Consider the following 24,597-nt stretch of genomic DNA (forward strand, 5'->3'; position numbering starts at 1 on the left):
TCAATGGGATGGATTGACACAATAGCCACAACCGTGGACTCAAACATTCCAAGGATCATTAAGATGGAATAGGACCAGATGTTTTATTCTGTTGTACATAAGGTCACCATTAGTGGAAGCCACTTTGATGGCAACTAGCAACAACAAAATCATTAGCTTACTCAGATATCTATTGCCCTTTATCCATAACTCAAGATGAAGTTTGAGGGAAGGAAATAAAGGACTCTCATAGTTTCAGGAAAGGCCATGCAAGGTAAATTGTGGCATTTAGTATGAAGAAACTCAGCTAACTGATATATATTGAATATAATATTCTGGATGCCAGGTCCTGGAACACATTATCTCGTTTAATCTCCACCATGACACTGGGGATAGGTATTAATAGCTCCTGATTTTTCACCTGAGGAACAACCTGTCTCTCCCAGAGAGGACAAGTGACTTGCCCAAATTCACTCAAATGTGTTGTTAGGTGCCAGAGAGTTGATTCTCCTCATAGTGACCCTATGAACAACAGAAGGAAACACTGCCCTGTCCTGCACTATCCTCACAATCGTTATGCTTGAGCTCATTGTTGAAGCCACTATGTCAATGCATTTTGTCAAAGGTCTTCCTTCTTTTTTACTGACCATCTAATTTACCAGGCATGAGGCCTTTCTCCAGGCACTGTTACTTCCTGATAACATGTCCAAAGTATGTGAGAAGTCTTGCCATCCTTGCTTCTAAGGAGTATTCTCACTGTACTTGTTCTAAGACAGATTTGTTCATTCTCTTAGCAGTCCATGGTGTATTCAATATTCTTTGCCAAAACCATATTTCAAAGAAATGAATTCTTCTTCAGTCTTCCTTATTCATTGTCCAGCTTTTGCATGTATATGAGGCTATTGAAAACACCATGGCTTGGGTTAGGTGCACCTTAGTCCTTAAAGTGACATCTTTGCTTTTTTTTTTTAACACTTTAAAGAGGTCCTTTGCAGCAGATTTGCCCAATGGACTGCTTGGTTTTCTTTCTTTCTTTTTATTTTTATCGTGGTTTAGATGAGGGTTTACAGATCAAATCAGTTTCTGGTTAAACAATTCATACACATATAGTTTTGTGACATTGGTTGCCAAACCAAAGACATGTCAACACTCTCCCTTCTTGACCTTGAGCTTCTCATTACCAGCTCTCCTGCCCCCTCTTGCCTTCTTGTCCTCTTCCCTGAGCTGGTGTGCCCTTTTTAGTCTTGTTTTGTTTTATGAGCCTGTCTAATCTTTGGCTGAAGGGTGAACCTCATGACTGACTCAGTACCAAGTGAAAAGCGTGCCTGGGACCATTCTCTGTGAGTTTCTCCAGTTTCTGTCACACCAGTAAGTCTGGTCCAAAAAATAGTTAGAATTCTCTTCTACATTTTTCTCCAGCTCTGCATGGGACCCTCTATTGCGATCCCTGTCAGAGCAGTTGGTGGTTGTTGCCAAGCACCATCTAGGTGTGCTGGACTCAGTCTGGTGGAGATTGTGGTAGTTGTGATCCATTAGTACTGTGGACTAAGCTTTCTTTTATGTTTCTGGATTTCTTCATTCTCCCTTGATCCAGCTGAGATGAGACCAGTAGAGTATCTTAGATGGCTGTTCACAAACTTTTAAGACCTCAGACGCTACACACCAAAGTAGGATGTTGAACATTTTCTTTAAAAACTATATTATGCCAGCTGAGCTAGCTGTCCTCTGAGACAATGGTACCCAGCCCTCAGCCCTGTAATTAGGTCCCTCTGGGAGTTTGGATGTGTCTATGAACCTGGAGCCCTGGTGGTGCAGCTGTTAAGAACCTGGCTGCTAACCAGAAAGGTTGGCAGTTTGAATCCACCAGCCGCTCCTTGGAAACCCTATGGGGCAGTTCTACTCTGTCCTATATGGTTGCTATGAGTCGGAATTGACCCAACAGGAACAGGTTTTTTTTCTTTTTTTTCCTTTATGAACCTTCCATGACCTTGCCTTGGTCAAGGTGTGCTGACTTCCCTAGTCTTGGGTACTGTCTTACCCTTCACCAATGTTACCACCTACCTATAGGGTCGCTATGAGTTGAAATCTACTGAACTGCAACAAGTATTTTCTAGTTAGTATTTTTCCCTTCCTCTCCTCCTGTTGTTGTTAGGTGCCATCAAGAGAGTTCCAACTCATAGCAACAACAGGATGAAAAACTGCCTGGTCCTGCAGCATCTCCAAAATTGTTATGCTTGAGACCATTGTTGCAACCACTGTGTCAATCTATTTCATCGAGGGACTTCCTTTTTTTTGCTGACTTTCTAGTTTATCAAGCAAAATGTCTTTCTCTAGGGACTGCTCCCTCTTGATAACCTGTCCAGAAAATATGAGACATAGTCTCACCATCCTGCTGCATTCTGGTAGTATTTCTTCCAAGACAAACTTTGTTAGTTCTCTTGGCAGTCCATGGTGCATTCAATTTTTTTCATCTCCATCCCAGTTCAAAGGTGTCAATTCTTCTCTAATCTTTCTTATTCCTCGTTCAGCTTTCACATGCATATAAGGTCATTGAAAACACCATGGCTTCTGTCAGGCACATCTTAGTTCAAGGTGACATCTTTGTTTTTTTAACATAGTAAAGAAGTCTTTTGCAGCAGATTTACCCAATACAATGTGTTTTTTGATTTCTTGACTGCGACTTCCTTAGTCGTTGATAGTGGATCTAAGAGAATGAAACCCTCGACAACTGTAATAGTTTCTACTTTTATCATGATGTTGTTTATTGGTCCTGTTGTGAGGATTTTTTTCTTTTTTTCGGGATTTTGAGGTGTAATCCATACTGAAGCCTATGGTCTTTGATCTGCATCGTGAGTGCTTCAAGTCCTCTTCACTTTCAGCAAGCCAGGTTGTGTCATCTGCATAACGCAGGTTGTTAATAAGTCTTCCTCTAATCACGATGCCCCCTTCTTGTTCATATAGTCCAGCTTCTCGGAGTATTTGCTCAGCATACAGATATCATACATTTCTTGAACTGATATAACATTGAGACACACATTTCCTGACATTAAACTAAGCAGTATCCCTTTGTAATGTTCAAATGACTACCTCTTGATCTCTGTTTAGGTTCCTCATGAGCACAATGAAGTTTTCTAGAATTCTCATTCTTTGCAATATTGTCCATAATTTGTTATGATCCATGCAGTCAAATGCCTTTTCATAGTCAATAAAACGCAGGTAAACTTATTTCTGGCATTGTCTACATTCAGTCAGGATATGTCTGACATCAGCTATGATATCCCTGGTTCCACATCCTCTTCTAAATCCAGCTTGAATTTCTGGTAGTTCGTTGTCTATTATAGTGCTACAGCTGTTTTGGATGATCTTCAGCAAAACTTTACTTAAGTGTGATATTAAAGACAATGTTCGAAAAATTTGCGTATTCGGTTGGATCACCTTTCTTGGGAACAGGCATAAATATGGATCCCTTCCAGTTTGTTCGCCAGGTAACTCTCTTCCAAATTTCTTGGCATAGACACGTGAGCACTTCTTGAGATGCATCCTTTTGTTGAAACATCTCAAGAAGTATTCTGTCAATACCTGGAGCCTTGTTTTTCCCCAATGCCTTCAGTGCCGGTTGGACTATTTCCTTCAGTACCATCGATTCCTGATCATATGCTGCCTCTGGAATTGTGGAACATCAACCAATTCTTTTTGATATAGTGTCTGTGTGTATTCCTTCCATCTTCTTTTGATGCTTCTCGTGTCCTTTAGTATTTTCCTTTGGAATTCCTCACCATTGCAACCCAAGGCTTGAATTTTTTCTTCAGTTCTTTCAGCTTGAGAAATGCTGAGCATATTATTCCCTTTTGGTTTTCTATCTCCAGGTCTTTGCACATCTCATTATAATATTTTACTTTGTCTTCTTGAGCCTCCCTTGGAAATCTTCTGTTTAATTCCTTTACTTCATCATTTATTCTTTTTGGTTTAGCTACTCAGCTTTCAGGAGCAAGTTTCAGAGTCTCTTCTGACATCCATTTTGGTTTCTTTCTTTCCTGTCTTTTTTAATGACCTCTTGCTTTCCTCATGTGTGGCATCCTTGATGTCATTTCACAACTTGTCTGGTCTTTGGTCATTAGCGTTCAATGCGTCAAATTTATTCTTTAGGTGGTCTCTAAACTCAGGTGGGATATACTCAAGGTTGTACTTTGGCTTTCATGGACTTTTTCTAATTTTCTTCAGTTTCAACTTGAACTTGCATATGAGCAAGTGATCGTCTGTTCCACGGTTGGCCTCAGCCTTGTTCTGACTGATGATATTGAGCTTTTCCATCGGCTCTTCCACAGATGCAGTCTATTTGATTCCTGTATACTCCATCTGGCAAGATCCACATGTCTAGTTGCCATTTATGTTGTTGGAAAAAGGAATTTGCAATGAAGAAGTCGTTGGTCTTGCAAAATTCTATCATGCCATCTCCAGTATCATTTCTATCACCGAGGCCATACAGCACAGATCGTTTGTCTTTGTTTCTGACTTTTGTAAACCAATCACCAGGAATTATCAATGCATCCTGATTGCATGTTTGATCAATCTCAGACTGCAGAAGTTGGTAAAAGTCTCCAACTTCTTCATCTTTGACTTTAGTGGTTGGTGCGTAAATTTGAATAATAGTCGTATTAACTGGTCTTCCTTGTAGACGTATGGATATTATCCCATCACTGAAAACATTGTACTTCAGGATAGATTTGAAATGTTCTTTTGAAGATGAATTCAAGGGCATTCCCCTTCAAGTTGTAATTCCAACATAGTAGACCATATGATTATTGGATTTAAAATGGCCAATACCAGTCCATTCCAGCCACTAATGCCTAGGATATAAACATTTATGCATTCCATTTCATTTTTGTGGATTTCCAGTTTTCCTAGATTCATACTTCATACATTGCATGTTCCAATTATTAAGTGATGTTTGCAGCTGTTTCTTCTCATTTTGTGTTGTGCCACATCAGCAAATGAAGGTCCCGAAAGCTTGACTCCATCCAAGTCATTAAAGTTGACTCTACTTTGAAGAGGCAGCACTTCCCAAGATATATTTTGAGTGCCTTCTAACCTGAGGGGCTTATCTTCCAGCACTCTATCAGACAATGTTCTGCTGTTATTCATGATGTTTTCACTGGCTAATTCTTTTCAGAAGTAGACCACCAGCTCCTTCTTCCTAGTCTTTCTTAGTCTGGAAGCTCAGTTGAAACCAGTCCGCCATGGAAGATCCTGCTGGTATTTGAATACCGGTGGTGTAGCTTCCAGCATCACAGAAATACAAACGTCCCCACAGTATAACTAACTGATAGACACTTGGGGGCCCCCTTTCCTAATAAACATCAAAAATTATTCCTTTCTGTTTGTAAATGTTTTCATGATTTTTTTATTATGGTGCTCTCATGCAGTATTTGTCCTTTTATGATTGACTTATTTCACTCGGAATAGTGCCCTCCAGATTCATCCACACTGTGACATGTTTGGAAAATTCATCATTGTTCCTGGCTGACAACAGAAAATACCAGAAAAATGTTTACCTTGTTTTATTGACTGTGCAATGGCTTTCCACTGTGTGGATCATAACAAATTATGGATAACATTGTGAAGAATGGGAATTCCAGAACACTTAATTGTGCTCATGAAGAACCTGTACATAGATCAAGAGGCAGAACAAGGGGATGTTGTCTGGTTTAAAGTCAGAAAAGGTGTGCACCAGGGTTGTGTCTTTTCACCATATTTATTCAACCTGTATGCTGAGCAAAATCTAAAATCTGGAATATTTGTAGAAGAAGGGGCCATCAGGATTGGACAAAGACTCATTAACAACCTGCATTATGCAGATGATACAACCTTGCTTTCTGAAACTGAAGTGGACTTGAAGCACTTACTGATGAAGATCAAAGACTACAGCCTTCAGTATAGATTACACCTTGACATAAAGAAAACAAAAATCCTCACCACTGGTAAGCAACATCATGTTAAACAGAGAAAAGATTGAAATTGTCAAGGATTTCATTTTACTTGCATCCACAATTCAAGCCTATGGAAGCAGGAGAGAAAAAATCAAAGGATGCATTGCACTGGGCAAATTTGCTGCAAAAGACCTCTTTAAAGTGTTAAAATGCAAAGAGGTCACCTTGAAGACTACGATGTGTGTCTCACCCGAGGCATGATGTTTTCAGTGACCTCGTATGCATCTGAAAGCTATGCAATGAATAAGGAAGACAGAGGAAAACTTGAACACCCTTTAACTGTATTGTTGGCAAAGAGTGTTGAATATACCACGGACTGCCACGAGAAAGAACTTATCTGTCTTGGAGGAAGTACAGCCAGAACACTGCTTAGAAGCAAAGATGAGGAGACTGCATCTCACATACTTTGGACATGTTACTGGGAGAAATCAGTCCCCGAAGAAGGACATCATGCTTCGTAAAGTGGAGGTCAGTGAAAAAGAGGAAGACCCTCAACAGATGGATTGACACAGTGGTTGCAACAATGGGCTTAAGCATAACAACAATTGTGAGCATGGCGCAGGATTGGTCAATTTCTTTCTGTTGTACCTAGGATTGCTATGAGTCGGAACCAACTCAACGGCAACTTACAACAGCAACAATTGCATTTATTTCTGGTCTGATCTTTATTATTTCCTTACTTCTACTGGCTGTGGGCTCCTTTAGCTGTTCTCTTTCTATTTGTTTAGTTGCATTGCTACCTTTATTTTGTCCCTTTCATCTTTTTGATGTGTGTACAAATTGCTACAAATTGACCTTTGAGCACTGCCTTTGCTGTGTCCCAAATGTTTTGGTATGATGTGTTTTCATTGTCATTTGATTCTAGGAATTTTTAAATTTTATCTTCAATTTCTTTTATTACCCAGTGGTTTTTAAGTAAGTTTTGATTCAGTTTCCATGTATTTGATTTTTTTTTCACTAGCTCTATTATTAATTTCTACTTTTATGGCATTGTGATCTGAGAAGATGCTTTGTATTATTTCAATGCTCTCCATTTTGTTGAAGGTTGTTTATGGCCTAAGATGTGGTATATTCTTGAGAATGTTCCACGTGCATTGGAAAGCAATGTGTATTTTGTTGCTGTTGGGTGAAGTGTTCTGTACATGTCTATGAGGACAAATTTGTTGATTGTGGCCTTTAGATCTTCTCTACCTTTGTTGAGTTTCTTTCTAGATGTTCTGTCCTTTACTTAAGTAGTGGTGTGCTGAAGACTCCTACTATTATTATGGAACTATCAATTACTCTTCTCAGTGCTGTTAGAGTTTATGTATTTTTGAGCCTTGTAATGGGGTGGGTAGATATTTATTATGATTATGTCTTCATGGTGGATTGTCCCTTTAATCATTATATAATACCCTGCTTTGTCTTTTATGGTGGATTTTGTTTTAAAGTCTACTTTTGTCTGAGATGAGTATTGCCACTCCTTATTTTGTTGCTGTTTGCTTGATATATTTTTTCCATCTTTTGATTTTTAATATATTTATGTCTTTGTTTCTAAGGTGTGTCTCTTGTAGATAGCATATTGATGGGTCTTGTTTTTTTTATCCATTCTATCACTCTCTGTCTCTTTATGGGTGCATTTAAGCCATTTAAATTCAGTGTGATTATTCATATGTGTGTGTTTATTGCTGTCACTTAAGAGTGTTTTTTTTTTTTTTTTGTGGTGCTGACGTTTTCTTTGTTCCTCTTACTCTTCTGTGCTGAATTCCTTTTGTTTGTGGATTTTTTTTCATATCTTTCATTTGTGTAGATTTTATGTTTACTGTGACTTAATGTTTTTCTTCTTAATTTTGATGAATAGGTTTGTTAACTTTCTTTGTGGTTACCTTGAAATTACCCCATTTTCCTACGTTTAAACCAGTCCTTTATTAGTCGATATTGCTTTGGCTTCCTCTCCATTTGAAAGTTCTGTTCCTACCTCATTGTTTCCCTCTTTTATTGTTCTGATATTGTTGTCTTTTACAGATTCACATCTCTAGTTTCCTATTGTAAATCTTTTAGTTTTGGTGTATCCTGGAGAGTTCATTACTTAGGTTGGATTCTGGCTGATGATGTCTTGTGTCCTAGATTCAGATTGTTGTCTGATGTTGTTGGTTCTCTAACCGAAGGACTACCTTCAATAATTCTTGTAAGTTTGATTTAGTTTTTACATATTCCCGTAATTTCTGGTTATATGTGATGTTCTAATTTCAACATCATATTTGAGCAAGAGTTTTGCGGATATATTATTTTTGTTTGACAGTTTTTTACTTTCAAGTTTTTATATATGTCACCCCATTGCCTTCTTGCCTGCATGGTTACTGCCAAAGAATCAGAGCTTAGTCTTATTGTTACCCCTCTGTATGTGACTTTTTTTTTTTCCTCTATCTGCTCTCAGGATTCTTTCTATAGCTTTTGTTTTAGCGAGTGTGATTATGATATGTGTTGATTTTCTTTTAGGGTCTATGCTATATCGGCTTCGTTCAGCTTCTTGGATGGTTGGCTTTTCGTCTTTCATAATATTAGGGAAGTATTCTGTCAGCAATTTTTCAATGATCCTCTGTATGTTTTCCAATTTCTCCCCCTGTTCTGGAACTCCAATCATTTGCATATTTTTCTTTTTGATTGTATCCCACATCATTCTCGGGGTTTCTACATTTTTCTTCATTCTTTTTTCAGATTTTTCCTTAAACAAAGTGGTATCCAACGATTTGTCTTCAATTTTGCTGATCCCGTCTTCCATTGTTTCAAATTTGCTCCTAAAATCTTCCATGCACTGTCCATGTCTGAAATCTTGCTTTTGTTTTGAATTTCTAATTTCTCTTTTTATATGATTTTTATTTCTTTATTTATTTTCACAATTTGTGCCTGTATTATTTTCCTGAGTTTTTCCATTTCTTTGTTTTCTGATTTTGTCTGTATTTTCCATGATTTTGTCTATTTTTTCCTTATTTTTTGTCAGCTTTTCTTTCATCTCTTGGAGAACCCTGAATATTAGAGTTTCAAATTCTCTATGAGGTAGTTCTAGTGACGTTTCCTCTACCCAAGGGTCAGCTGCTGTTTTATTTTGGTCTTTTTCTACATCCTTCCTCTCCTGTTTTTGTATATGTTTAGATATTGTCTGCTTTCTCTGGGATATTCAAGAATCATTTTCTTCATTTATTTCTTGAAGATTTGTTTGTCTCATTCTGCTTTTTTGTTTTCTTTGGTTATGTCTGGGGTGCAGGCTGGGCATGTCTCATTGCTTGCTTGTCTGTGGGCACAATACTTCTCACCACCTTGCCCAGGTTGGCAGTGCTAGTCACTCAGCTATGGTGTAGCTGGGCATGTCTAATGGGGGCGGAGGTGAGGGGGTGGGTAGTTTGCAGATCAAACTGGGTCTGATGGGGTGGGCTCAGTGGGCATTTCAAAGTGGGGTCCAAAGGCACAGTGCTAAGCATGCAGTGTAGATAGGCAGAGAGAAGGGAGAGAATGTCATGCACCAAGCTAAGTGAGTTACAGAAAGAAGAGAGAGAAACAAAAGCAAAAAAAAAAAAAAAAAAGAATAGTGAAATGAAGCAAAAACGAAAAAAGTATATAAAATGGTGCTGTGGTAGGTTTCAGTGGTTGGGAGCAGGGCTGACTTGGCATGGATTTCTAGATGAGTTACGTAGTTTGACCTGTCTAGAAGGGCTGTGGCGATACATGGGGCTAGGTGGATAGGAGAAAGTAAAAGAAAGAAGGGAAAGAGAGAGAAGAAGCTAGGGAAAAAAAAAAAAAGTTGCTGATGGAGCCTGCTTGCAAGGGCAGTATGGACCTGGGAGAGCCATGTGCTGGTGGCTATCTAGCTAAGCAGTTGTGGCACAGCCCATCAAGAAGGTGAGAGGATAGCACACGGGGATAGCTGGATGGAAGAAAGGAAAGGAAGGAAGAGATAGAAGTAGCAGAAAAAGCCAGAAAAAAAACAGCAACAACAGCAACCAAAAATCGAGCAAAAAGTTGGTGCTAAAGGGGCCAGTCAGTGGGGGAATGGTGGATCCAGACAGCAGATTTGGTGTCTCTTTGGCCGAAGTGATCATGACCTGTTGGTAAGAGGCGGAGGCCACGTACAGGGAAGAAGTGTGGGGGTAGGAAAGTGCATATCCCTGGTTACTGGTTACTCTGTCTCCTATTGGAATCTCCATGAAGTTGTCTTCCCACATTCCCTACCTGTGCTCCTTGGTGTCTGTAGTCCAAGATAGCAAATCTGTGCCTCGTAAGCTGTTAGTGGACCTTCACTCCATAACTCTCCTCATTCTCTGTTCTCTGTCAGTTTCCTAATCTATTCAGTGCTTGCTCCAATTCTTTATTCCTTCATTTGATGCTTAAGGTTCCAGGAGTGACATTTGTGTTGTTTTACTTTGATTTTTGGATCTTTGCTGCAGAGGGATTGCATGGTGCTTCTGTCTATAGTGCTATGTTGGCTCTGCCACTTGGTTTGATTTCTTGACCAGTGCTTCCAGGAGATTCAACTGTGGATCCAAGTAAAATGAAATCCTTGACAACTTCAACATTTTCACCATTTATCATGATGTTGCGAATTGGTCCAGATGTGAGGATTTTTGTTTTCCTTATGTTGAGGTGTAATCCATTCTGAAGTCTGTAATCTTTGATCTTCATCAGTAAGTGCTTCAAGTCCTCTTCACTTTCAGCAAGGAAGGTTGTGTCATCTGCATATTGCAGGCTGTTAATGAGTTTTCCTTCAATCCTATTGCCTAGTCCAGCTTCTTGGATTATTTGCTCTGCATACAGATTGAAAAAGTTTGGTGAAAGTATACAGTCCTGACACACACTTTCCTGACTTTAAATCACACAATATCTCCTTGTTCTGTTCTAACAACAGCCTCTTGATCTATGTACAGGTTCATCGTGAGCACAATGAAGTGTTCTGCAATTCCCATTCTTCAATATTATGTATAATTTGTAATTATCAACATGGTCAAATGACTTTGCATAGCCAATAAAGCACAGGTAAACATCTTTCTCCTATTTCCAGTATTTACACTAGTGAGAGCAAAAGCCAGGAACTGAACCCTCATCTCTTGGTTTCACACTGGTTTGGCTTCAATTTTTCCACAATAACAGACCACCTCCTTGTTGGGGAACATTAGCTTTGTAGTTTGAAACAAACAAAAAGAAAAATTATTTGATTGTTTTTTGTACTTTGGTCTTTTTTCCTCAAAGGCAGAGAAAGGTATGTCACTTAATACCACATGAAGTTTTTAGTCTTTCCTTATGGTTCTGCTCTGGAATGATCCTTGTCATACAGAAGAGAGAGATAAGTCTTCAGGGGGGTAAACCAGAGGATGTGATAAAGATAAATGATGTAGTGACTCCAAAATTTACAATTTGAGTAAAAACTTTGGTCCAGCCATGCTTGGGAATGAGTAGCAACAACCACCCACACTAGTCATATGCCCAGTGCTCTGCTGCTCTGGACACTCAGTGTCAGCATCATCAGTGAGGTAATTCTGAAGAAAACAAGACTCATTTATCCCACCTGCCTGCTCAGACAGTTAGGATAAACAACTTTAACGTGCATTTCCTGTCAGCAAAAGACAAAAATTCCATAGTGGTACTAGTCAAATGTTGTTAGGTGTCATCGAGCCGGTTCTGACTCATAGTGACCCTGTGTACAGCAGAACGAAATACAGTCTCATCCTGTGCCATCCTCACAATTGTTGTTATGCTTGAGCCCATGTTACAACTGCTGCGTCAATCCATCTGGTTGAGGGTCTTTATCTTTTTCTCTGACCTGCTACTTTACTAAGCATGATGTCCTTCTCCAGGGGCTAGTCAAGTATTAGTCAAATAGTATTTGAAAATTTCTTCATCGTATTTCATTTAAAAGTACTTTCTTTTGCAAGCAGTTCCACACATATATTATTCTCATTATTTCTGGACTGAATTTAATGCAAAGTGCTTCAACCCTAGATTTACAGGGTATCAGGGTCACTCTGGGAAGGTTGAAAATAATAATGACAGGAATATTACAATTCAGTAGCCAGATCTGACAGATGGAGTCATCTTGTGACCGACCTGTCTGCCTGAGAAACCTTGACTACATAGCTCAGAGACAACTAATTGGTTGTGAAGTCATGAAGAATATTTATAAAACAGCTAAATAATTGTGACCGTAAACGTGAAGAGAAATAATGATTTGAAAGTCCAGTTCTCACTCTGAGCTTTTAAAGGCAAACAGTTCAGAATGGTTGCAAAAGCTGACACTTCAAAAACTGTATTCAGAGTCCAGTGTTTTCTGCTTCCCTGTGCCTGCTTTCCTCCAGGATTCTCAGCAAGAGGAAACAAACCTGCCTGGGGCACCCTAGGTAGGATGTGGGCGGAGAAAATGTTGAATTAAACTTTACACAGATGTGTTCTTCTCTAAATTCTTGCCTCAAAGATGAGTTAAAATGAGAGGAAATGGTTGGCATCTTGTTGATAAATCACAATGCTAAGTCATTCTTAGAAAAGATAAGGAAGTAGACATTCAGTGTTGAAGACAAGTTAGAGATTCTTCTGGATTTTAATTTAAGGATGACATTTTCCATAAATAAAGTCTAGCTGGGAGAGATGAATCTCATTCGGCTCACTAAACCCTTTTATCATGAGAATCTTTTCCCTCCTGTTAAATTTGTCAGCTTCTGTTGAAAGAACATGATGTAGAAGCCGCACTTCTGGCCATGGAGGCTAGTTATTGATGTATGTGTTCCAGATTTGAGAACCCCAGCTTTTTTCAAAGCAAATTCTGGCTAGTCCTTTCCACTCACAGGACTAGTAGATCCCTGGACCATCCATAGAGCTGCCAGTCACAATCCTTACAGCATAGGATGAGGAGAACATGCCTCCTTATCGAAGGGATTGCTCGAGAATGACCAGCTGGAGCCCTAGTGGCATAATCGTTAAGTACTCAGCTGCTAACTGAAAGGTTGGTGGTTGGTTCGCTTTGAGGCAGATTGAAAGCACCCAACAAGAACAAGGAGGCTGGTAACCTGGGAGTTTTCCCCTGCTGACCAAATCTAGACAACATGGGGTAAGATTACAAATGACATTGACATTTTACTAATGCAGGGAAAAGTTGGTAAGGGAACAATGCCTGAGATCTTGAACGTCTTTCAGATAAAACCAAGGTTGGCCCTAAGGCTGCTGTCTTAGTTATCTAGTGCTGCTATAACAGATATACCACAAGTGGATGGCTTTAACAAAGAAAAACTTATTTTCTTACGGTCTAGTAAGTAGAAGTCCAAATTCAGGGTGTCAGCTCCAGGGGAAGGCATTCTCTCTCTGTTGGCCTTCTCAACAATCTTCGCTTGGTCTGGGGGCATCTCAGCACAGGAACTTCAGTCCAAAGGATGTGCTCTGCTCCTGGTGCTGCTTTCTTGGTGGTACGAGGTCCCCTGTCTCTCTGCTCACTTCTCTCTTTTATATTTCAGGAGATTACCACAAGACACAATCCAATATTGTAGATTGAGTGCTACCTCACTAATACAACTGCCACCCATCCTCACTCATTAACATCATAGCGGAAGGGTTTACACTATATAGGAAAATCACAGAATACTGGGAATCATGGCCCAGCCAAATCGATACACACATTTTTTGGGGGACATAATTCAACCTGGACAGATGCCAAGAGACTATTGTCTGAGTCAGAAGAATTCTCCTTTCTTTCTAGATGTGAAGGTGATGTGGCTTCAACACCTGACCTCATTGATCATCAGGGATGATCTGTCTCACCTGGCTATACCTCTCTTCTCCAAACCAGCAATCACTCTTCATTTAACCTTTTGATCCCTATAGCAGTGACTTCTTTCTCTGAATCTCCCAGGATATGAGACTATTCCTCCTTTTTTTTCCACTCCCTCTTCCTTGACAGAAAAGGTGTCAAGATCAGTCAAGGCATTGAGCCCCTTTTAGCTCTAAAAGCCTACGACTCATTTCTACAATAAGTAGGAGTGAGTAGAAGCATGTTCCGTTAGAACTTGAAAAAAAAAAAACCTTTCTTTTTCAGGAGGGTCATGATTGGGCTTTCATTCTCCCTTTCCTTCTAAATGGTTTCCCAAAGAAATAACCCAGAAAAACCATCCATGGTCATCAGTAATCAAATGTGTGAAATTTGTGAACTTGCTTTCCAAATCACACTTCTGGTAAGGACAGAATAAATGAGAAGTCAGTTTGAGGCAGCTTTTGAAGAACAGTAACCCTCACCTTCAAGTTAGATTGAAGAGCTTTTTTTAATTCACAACAAAGATAACTAGTACTAATACAGTCAGAGCTAACACCAGAAGAAACAAAAGGGAAAAAATATGGCACAGGTAAGGGGGGAGGGCAGAAAAAAAAGAAAATATCAAGATTACAAAATCCTGATGCTATTATTCATATTTTTAAAACACTTCACATATTTGTAAAGTTCAGTTCAGCAGAGATTTTCCAGGGTGTTTACTATGTGCTAGACAATTTGCAAAGTTCTGAAAACTGAAAGATTAGTATAAGGAAATCTGTCTGCTAGAAAAATTATGCTAAGCACTCAGTAGACATTCAACAAATGTCAGTTCACTTTTTTTCTGTTCATGAGAAAAATCCTGAATCAAGCAATATTTATTTTATTGTGATTGTTATTATTTTTTTTTTTAAGAACATGCTGTGGCAGAAAAGACTAGCTTTCCACCAAAATCAATTTTCATTTTTGTTGTTGTTGTTGTTGTTGTTGTTGTGGGTACATTACTAAACTACATTTCCCATCCTCCCTTGCAAATAAGTGTGACCATGTGATTATGTACTAGTCTATGGCATGTGAGTAGATTCACAGAGTCTGGGCTAGGGTTTTTTAATAAGTGGTTGTACTTTCTCTATGACCTTCTTCTTGGCTACCACTGCACTTAAAATAGATTGGTGTTTGTTCTAAAACAACCCATGAGGGTGAGTGGTATGGACTGTCCCTGCAGAATTTTTAAATAGGGGGATGGACTTGATCAAATTTACTTCAAGTAAAATCCTCCTAGTGGCCAGTAGGAGATGGATTGCAGGGCAAGAGCATAAGGCAAGGAGAGCAGTTATTAGGGTACTGCAGAAACTCAGGTAAGAAAAGATAAGAGTCAGAATGTGTGAATAAAAGGGTTTGAAATAATATTATATCTTCAAGCCTCAGTTGCTAAAGTTATCTGAAGAGAGTTGGGATAGGGAAACGTAGGACTGAACCTGTACTGAACCTATAACTCACTAGATATAGCTGGGAAGGGAGTCTCCAATGACTTTTGGCACTTTCTCCTCCTCCTGCCCCTCATCTCCCTTGTTGTTGTTGTTGTGTTCCATGGACTTGATTTTTTTTTTTTTTTTTGTATTTTAAATGAAGGTTTACAGAACATATAGCTTTTCATTTAACAGTTAGTACACATATTGTCTTGTGACAATGGTTAACAACCCCATAGCATGTCAACACTGTCCCTTCTCAACCTTGTGTTCCCTATCACCAGTTTTCCTGTCCCCTCATGCCTTCTAGTCCTTGTCCCTGGACTGCTGTGCTTCATTAGTTTTGTTTTATGGGCTGTCCAATCCAGAGTGAATGGTGGACCTAGGGAGTGACTTCACCACTGAGCTAGAAAGGTGTCCAGGGATCCATACTCCCGGGGTTTCTCTAGTCTCTGTCAGGCCAGTAAGTCTGATCTTTTTTTGTGAGTTAGAATTTTGTTCTGTATCCTTCTGCAGCTCTATCCAGGACCCTCTGTTGTGATCCTGGTCAGAGCAGTCAGTGGTAGTAGCCGGGTACCATCTAGCTGTACTGGACTCAGTCTGGTGGAAGCCATGGAAGCTGTGGTTCATAGTCCTTTGGACTAATCGTTTCCTTGTATCCTGTTCTCTTCATTCTCTCTTGATCCCAAAGGGGTGAGACCACTGGTATCTTAGATGGCTGCTGACAGGCTTTTAAGACCTCAGACACTACCCAACCTAGGTAGAATGTAGAACATTGTCTTTATAAACTGTGTTATGCCAACTGAGCTAGATAATCCCTGAGACCATGGTCCCCACAGACCTTTGCCCAGCAATTCAGAGTTTGGATGTGTCTATGGAGCTTCCATGACCTTTCCTTGTAAAACTTGTACTGGCTTCCCCAGTACTGCATACTGTCTTACCCTTAGGAAAGTTACCGCTGATCTACTGTCTATTTAGTTCTCCTTCCGCCACTCCCATCCCTCGTAACCAACAGAGATTGTTTCTTTTTGAGTCTAACCCTTCTAATGAGTTTTTATAGTAGAGTTCTCATACAATATTTGTCCTTTTGCGATTGACTTATTTCACTCAGCATAATGTCCTCCAGTTTCATCCATGTTATGAGATGCTTCACAGATTCATCACTGTTCTTTATCCTTGCATGGTACGCCATTGTGTGTATGTGTCATAGTTTTTTTATCCATTCATCAGTTGATGGGCATTTGGTTGTTTCCATGTTTTTGCTTTTGTGAACAAAGCTTCAATGAACATGGGTGTGCATATGTCTATTCATGTGACAGCTCTAGTCTCTCTAGGATATATTGCCAGGAGTGGGATTGCTGGATCATATGGTATTTCTATTTCTCGCTTTCTAAGGAAGCTCCATATCTTTTTCCAAAATGGTTGTATCATTATACATTCCCACAAGCTGTGCATAAGAGTTCATGGACTTGATTTTTGACTCATAACAATGAAATATAACAGAAAAGAACTGCCATATGGGGTTTTCTATGCTGTAATATTTATTGGAGCAGATAACCAGGTCTTTTCTCTCGCATAGCCACTGGTGAGTTTGAACTGCCGACATTTAGGTTAGCAGCCGAGCATTTATCCATTGAGCCATCAAGCCTCCTTCCTTATCCTCCCTAAACCCAAGCAAACCCATTGCTATAAATGAATTCCAACTCATAGCAATCCTATGGGACAGAGTAGAACTGCCGCATATAGTTTCCAAGGCTGTAATCTTTACTTATGGATGCAGATTGCCACACCTTTCTCCTGTGGAGCATCTGGTGGAATCGAACTGTCAACATTTTGGTTAGCAGCTTTGGCACTTAACCACTACACCAACAGGGTTTCCTCATCCTCCCTAGCCGCTGATAATTTTCCATTTTTCAAACATCAAAATCCAACCTGAGGGCATGTTCAAGGAAGGCTATGTTAGAAAAAATGAGAAATCCTATTACTGGACTTCAATCCAAACCATAGTTGAATACCACTGTAAATTATTTGTGAAAATATCTTTAGTGAGCCACTCTCTGATTATCCATTGGAAGAAATCTTATCGGAGAAAAATATTAATAAACAGAAAGCACACAGCAAGAACACTTGCAAGGATGTTTTAGACTAGAGATGGGGAAAGCAGAAAAGAAAAAGATAAGGAGGAAATTTATTTAAACACAGAATTTATAAAATTATTTGTAATGAAAACCAAAATGCAAAAGGATTAGGTGCTGGGTCAGGCACCAGAAACTGTAAATGTTTGTTGACTTAAATCATTTCCAGAATACTGTAGAGAGACAATGAAATCCTTGGTCTTAATTATGCAACTTAAAGCTTTGCAATAATGTCCTCAAGCAAAGCATGGTAACATTTGGAGTCTGAATGTCAGCAATTGAAATGATATCTCTTAAACTTGATATTACATACAACTTCTGAGATTAAACTGGGGAAGAAGTGTCTTTGCAAATATTCAGAAATATCTTCATTTTTGTTAAATAGATTCAACATCTTTCCGTTGTCTTTACTTTCAGCTGTGAGACTATCTTACACCTTAGCTAGTTATTAATATTCCTGGTACTCAATATTAAATTAATTTGTAAATCCGAAATTAACTACACAAACTTTTAGGAAAAACTACAAGCCTTATGTAAAACTTGTAACAAAATTGACTTTGGGGAGAGGAAAATTATTTCGGGAGTTTGAGAATAAAATATTTCCAGCTCTGAATAAAAGAAAATAAATAATTTTTCTAATAATTTTCTGTCTTATAGTAGGCAGAGGAATGGCTCATTCTTTGAAGACAAAATGTAGAGCCAGATTAAGAAGGGAAACATATGACAATAGAAACCACAACGAGAATTAGTTACATCCTGGAAGAATAATATTTAGCTCAAGTATGTGGATATTACTTAGTAAGGTTGAACACTAGAATTGGCAAAAATATTTCTAACTCATCTATTATACGGAAATCCCATGAAAATAATTTTCAAACAAACACAAAATTGCTTCAGCAGAAAGAATACATATTCCTTCCTTTCTACTATCAACATTTTGCTAATCTATAGAAAGAGTTTGGAAGGAAAACACAGAAAACTCTTGATCTATGGACAGATATGGAAGTGAACTGTAAAGCAAGGTTTTATATAGCAAACTTTTATCAGTGACACGCTTTCTTAAAATGGAATTAATATATTCTACTTCTTCAAAACAAAAATGCCTCCCTCAAGGAAATAAAAATTGAACTTCAGAATGCAAAATGTCTTTCCCATAGCATACATTTAAAATGAATTAAATTGACTATGTTACTCATATTAACACAAAAAAATATATACACCAAAAGGGAAAATTATAGAAATGTGGACCACTTTGTGAGGCAGTAAGGCATCAGGATGGGGCAAGTGCAAGCATCTGAGGTTTAACAATGCAGCCCCAAGTCCTAGGGATTCAAGTTTCTCCTTATGGCTTGTTTTGAAGCTTTCTGACACTCACTAAGAAAACCTAAACCAAACCCATTGCTGTCAAGTCAATTCAGACTCACAGTGACTCTCTAGAAACCCTACAGGACAGAGTAGAGCTGTCTCATTGGGTTTCCAAGGCTGCAAATCTTTATGAAAGCAGATTGCCACATCTTACTCCCATGGTGCAGCTAGTGGGTTCGAACCACCGAGCATTTGGTTAGTAGCCAAGCACTTTACTACCGTGCCACCAGGCTCCTTCTGCCACTTAAACCAAACTAAAAAACAAAACAAAACCAGGCCAGTTGTTGTCAAGTCGATTCCAATTAATAGGGATCCTATAGGACAGAGTAGAACTGCCACTGTTGAGTTTCTAAGGCTGTAAATCTTTATAGATGCACACTGCCACATCTTTCTCCTACACAGTGGCTGGTGAGTTCCAACAGTCGACGTTTCAGTTAGCAGCCAAGTGCTTTAGCGCCACGCTAAAGGGCTTATGTGTCACTTGCTAGCCTCTGTCAATTTGTTTTGCATTGAATCTTGGATCAGTTTGACTACTGTAGTGGGTTGAATTGTGTCCTCCTAAAAAAGATATGTCCAAGTCCTAACCCGTGGTACCTGTGAATGAGACCTTATTTGGAAATAGAGTCTCTGCAGATCTCGATTAAGATAAAAAAATCTTGAGTTAAGATCATCCCAGATTTAGGGTGGGCCCTAAATCCAGTAAGTGGTGTCCTTATAAGAGAAAGGTAAGGGAGATTTGAGCCACACACAGAGACACAGGGGAGAAGCCATGTGAAGACAGAGGCCAAGACCGCAGTGGTGCTGCCACAAGTCAAGGAAGCCTACAGCCAGCAGAAGCTGGAAGAGGCAAGCAAGGATTCTCCCCTAGAGCTTTTAGAGGGAGTGAAACCCTGCTGGTACCTTGATTTCAGACTTCTGCATCCAGACTGAGAAAGAGAATACATTTCTGTTGCTTTAAGCTACCCACTTTGTGGTAATTTGTGATCACAGCAGCCCTAGGAAACTAAGTGCTAAGTAAACAAGAATTCTTGTCTTCCAAGTGGGAGACCCGGGTTAGATTTCCACCCAATGCACCTCATGGGCAGCCACCACCTGTCTGTCAATGGAGGCTTGCGTGTTGCTATAATGCCCAAACAGGTTTCAGCACAACTTCCAGACTAAGATGGACTAGGAAAAAGTATTGTATTTTACTGCAAATCAAACAATGTGAACTCCATGGATCACAATGGTCCAGTCTATTGCTTTAGCCATTTTTGTAGGATCTGGAATATTTTTTCTCGTGCTTCAATTAGTTCAGCTGAATCAGTATCATCTTGTTCTGACACATCTGCACAGTGTCCTTCACCTAAAAAGAGAAACAGAAATGTCAGAATACCTACATACCAAATAGCCAAAGACCAGACGTCCTTAACCCCGGACTGCACATTAGAATCACCTGGAACCCTGTTCAAACAAACCATTATCTGAGCCCCATTCTTCAGAGGTTCTGATTTAATTAGTCTGGGATGGGGTTGGGTATCAGTAATTTTCAAAAGCTGGTGAATAAAATGTTCAGCCATCGTTAAGAATGAGAATTAGTTTGTTAATAAGGGGATTCGATCAAAGAAGTAAGCTTCTTTGTAGATTAAGGTTGGGTAAACACGTGATATTTATTAAAGTGAGTTACTGTTGGGGTCTAAACAATCCTTCTGTGCTACAAACTAGTGGATGTTCCAGGGAATGATTAAGGTAGTAGATTTAGAGAATAATGTTTTAGTTTCCATTTTGTTCAACTCAAGTGTGATATAACTTAAGTTCCCAATGGGGAGGTTTCAATGTGTGAATCTCAGTGAGAATCATTTTAGGAAGTTTTCCCAGAGATCTACTGGAGTCACACTGTACCAGCTCCAAGTACCAATTATTTAATTTTCAGAAAATTTGCAAGCTGAATATTAGACTGTGATCTGAAATTGGCCATGACTGCAGTATTTACACCATGGAAATCCATAGATGCTACACATCAGGGGTTTTTTTTTTTTTTGCTCACAGAAAGTGGGTTGATAAACATATAACATGAGAAACGATCAAAAAGGAATGAAATTTGATGCAGACTTAAATATTTGTCAAAGTCTTAATTTTGCAAATGTGGAAACTGAGCCTGAGAGAGTTAAAGTGATTTGTCAAGAAAATTGTAGGTGGATCTAAGGATTGAACACAGTTCACCAGACTGCCTGTAATGCTTAGGTTTATGTAACAAATGCTCTCAAATGTGAGCTCAGGATTTTACAAATAAACATACATCCAAACTAAAGATCAAAACAAAATGAAACAAAACAATGGTTGTAGATTCGACTCCATCTCATAGTGACCCCATATGTTTCACAGTAGAACTGTGCTCCGAAGGGTTTTCAGTGGCTGTGATCTTTTGAAAATAGATCACTAGGTCGTTCTTCTGAGGCACTGCCAAACTTTCAGTTAGTAACTGAGTGCTTAACAATTGCACCACCACGGCTCCTTATTTCTGTTAAGAAGCTAAAATTATGTAATAACCATGGCACATCTAGACAATGGAGTACTATTCACACATTAACAAGAATGAGAAAGACTTCAATGTACTTAGATGGAAAGTTCTCCAGTGCATATTGAAAAGAGAAACAAGCAAGGGGTAGAAAATTGTATATAATAGGCTACGTTTGCTTTTTGTTTTTTGTTTTTTTGCCACAGGAGAAATAAGAATATACTCGATTGTATTTGCAAAAAAGAAACACTGGAAAGATGAACAAGAAACTAATAAAGATGGCTCCCTCTCAGGTTAGGAGAGTAAAAGAGTAAGAAGAGTTCTGTCTGTGAAAAAGAAGCAAAGGACCTGACAACTGACAGATGGTAACAAACCACAGTGTTCCCTATAAACATAAGCAATTTCAAAGAATTTCAACATCAGATCAGGTCATGCCAGGACTGTGATGAGACCAGACACGAATAAGACCACCATGTACTCATATCTGAACATAGACAAAAACAAGGACACTTTGCAAACACAAGGAGACTCTGGGTGGTGCAGTCCATTAAGTGCTTGGCTACTAACTGAAAGGTTGGTGGTTTGAATCTACCCAGAGGCACCTTGGCAGAAAGGCCTGGCCATCTACTTCCAGAAGATCACAGCTGTTTAGACAGCTATGGTGCACAGTTCTGCTCTGAAACACGATTGCCATGAGTCAGAGTTGGAACTGGTTATTATTACACAACCACAAACATAACAAAATATCCACTCTCCCTACTGACCTGGGTAACTACCGCTTTTCTCCTATGACAACTCTTAGCCCCCCTTTATTTGTCTTGCCCACTAAATAAAAATTATTAAGATTCTCAATCACTGAATTGGCCCCATTGTCTTACTGCATTTAATTTTGGCCAATGGCCAAGTCTGAACATCCCAAAGTGTAAAATAATAGTTCTGACATGTACTGAATTTATGACTATCCAAAAATATGTAATGAAATTTGTAGTAGAAAAAAGTAGGTTATTATGTCAATTTGATTTTATTATTATATAATATAATGAGCCATAAAAATGTATTTTCAAGGAGCACAAAAAGCTAACTGAATGCAAGACCAGTTAAAAATGGGATAAGAAAGAGATGTGGAAACAGAGGTGAAGTAGAAAAGGCATATTTATCTACAAAATTTGGCTCAAGGCTTGAATTCTTCTCTAGCTAGAGATAAGTGGTTTTTCTTCAGCCAATATGAACAACCTGAACGTGAGACTTTGACCTGCTTGCCAAGTTCTCTTAAACTTCATTTTTATAATGGAGTGAGTCCCAATTTTCATTCAGCACACAGTCTCTAAACATTAACCGAGTACTAGGCACCATGGATTCAAAGATGAATAAGATCCAGTTCTAGCTATCAAGCAGTTTGTTTCCTAGAGGGTGAATCCTAAATTTCTTCTATTCATCAATTCCATTTAGACATTTCTGACTCAGGAAAGCTGTCTACACAGTTATTTGATCAATGTCTGTCTCCCATGTATGACTAGTAGCTCCTGGGGGGCAGGGACTATGTGCAACCTTATACCCTAGTGGTAAGCACAGCATCTGACACAAGTAGACCCTCCATAAATATTTTTAATTGCATGAATTTAACCACGTCTTCCTAAATCCCATGAAAAAGAAAGATAGCCAATGGTTTTCTCAGGATTTCAAGGTCTATTTGAAAGCATAAGATCTTATGTCTCCAAAAAACTTCTTGGGAGGCATATGGAAGAACAGTTAAGGATCACCACTTCCAGTGAAACTTCTTGGCTTTGAGTACTGGTCTTACTACTTATAACACTGTCAGTCACAGGTCAGTTGACTTAATCTCTGTATGAGCCCTTTGGTGGCACAAACGGTTAACATATTCAGCTGCCATACGAAATTTTGGAGGTTCTATGCCTAAGAAACTGGTGGTGTAGTGGTTAAGTGCTGTGGCTGCTAACCAAAAGGTCAGCAGTTTGAATCCACCATGCGCTCCTTGGAAGCTCTATGGGGCAGTTCTACTCTGTCATATAGGGTCGCTATGATTTGGAACTGACTCCAGCAATGGGTTTGGTATTTTTTTTTGTGTGTGTGTGTGTGCCTAAGAAAAGTCGTATACTTTTCTTGTTCGCCTATGGATACCTATTCCAAGTAGTTTGATTCTTCTTCCTCAGAGCTATTATTCAGTGAGCAATTGCTATCTGTTAGGCTCTTAACATCTCATTGAATAATACAGTCATATAGTTTGTGAATCCACTGCGTGTCTGTCAGATTGTCATATTGTGGTGGCTTGTGTATTGCTATGATGCTGGTAACCATGCCACCAATATTTCAAATACAAACAGGGTCACCCATGGTGGGCAGGTTTCAGTGGAGTTTCTGGACTACGACTGAGAAAAAAGGCCTGGTGATCTACTTGTGGAAAGTAGCTAATGAAAACCCTATGGATCAGAACAGAATATTGTGTGATGCAGTGCTGGAAGATGGGCCCTCTAGGTTGGAAGGCAACAATGGGCTCAAGCATGACAATGAACATAAGGATGGTGCAGGGCCCAGAAGCATTTTGTTCTATTGTATGTGGGGATGCCATGAGTTGGAGCCTACCTGATGGCAACTAAGAACAACAACAAAGTTTGTGAATAACATATAGTGTGTAATACATACCATATTCTTTTGAGCCCACTTTATAGTTTCTCTTATGGCAATATACATCACTTGCTCTTGAATATGAGAGAAATGACAGTCGAAACAAGGGTGTAGGACTTGCATGTGTCCATGTCACAGCTATAGTAAGCATCACTGACCTGTGTATGTCTATGGGATTGTGACTCAAAATGAATATTATCTCATCCATCCTGGTGGGAAAAGGGCATGAATTCCTTCTGGAGAAAGACCAGAAAACTAGAAAATCCTCTAAACCCTGACATTTCCTGGAAGCACCACTGACCCTTTAAAGAACTTATTAAGTTATATTTCTTCTCTTTTGTGTTAAGATTTTGAAAAAAATTCCCCCAACTAGTCCTTTGACATTTCAATTATATTAATCCCTAAAGGAATAGTAATTTCCCATTAAGAGATGGTCTAATCCTTGACGTCTATGCAGAGGCAAGAAAAATGAAAGAACAAAGTTTCAATTTTGTCCCTGTTGAGGTCACATTTATGCTGTTTACTCTTTGCAAGAATAAGAAGGGGCTTGAGATTGGTACTGAGTTTGTAGTCACTGAGCCAAATGAGCCAAACCATTACAAGCTTTGGAGAAAGCATTGCCCTTCCCCACCAAGAATTTATGTTAGGACCTCATCTTTGGATGATACCATAGTAATAGTATCTTCTCCTGTTTTCATTAGAAAACCAAAATGGACTTTTCCTCCTTCTTATAAAATAAGCCTTCGGACAATAATTTGGTTACTTT

At 39.1% G+C, this 24,597-nt stretch overlaps 1 protein-coding gene across 1 annotated transcript in view; it reads right to left on the reverse strand.

The window, feature by feature from the left end:
• Window positions 1–19,926: 19,926 nt before the first annotated feature.
• Window positions 19,927–24,597, reverse strand: part of LOC101346308 (thymus-specific serine protease-like) — a 42,905-nt gene continuing 38,234 nt past the window's right edge. Inside the window, exons 9-10 of the mRNA XM_023731204.1 lie at window positions 23,850–23,905; window positions 19,927–20,036 (exon numbers count right to left, since the gene is read on the reverse strand). Coding sequence (XP_023586972.1) covers window positions 19,927–20,036; window positions 23,850–23,905 — 166 coding nt within the window. The remainder of the gene's footprint in view (window positions 20,037–23,849; window positions 23,906–24,597) is intronic.

Source organism: Trichechus manatus, unplaced genomic scaffold (genome assembly GCF_000243295.1).
Source record: "Trichechus manatus latirostris isolate Lorelei unplaced genomic scaffold, TriManLat1.0 scaffold00041, whole genome shotgun sequence".
Classification (NCBI taxonomy): Eukaryota; Metazoa; Chordata; class Mammalia; order Sirenia; family Trichechidae; genus Trichechus; species Trichechus manatus.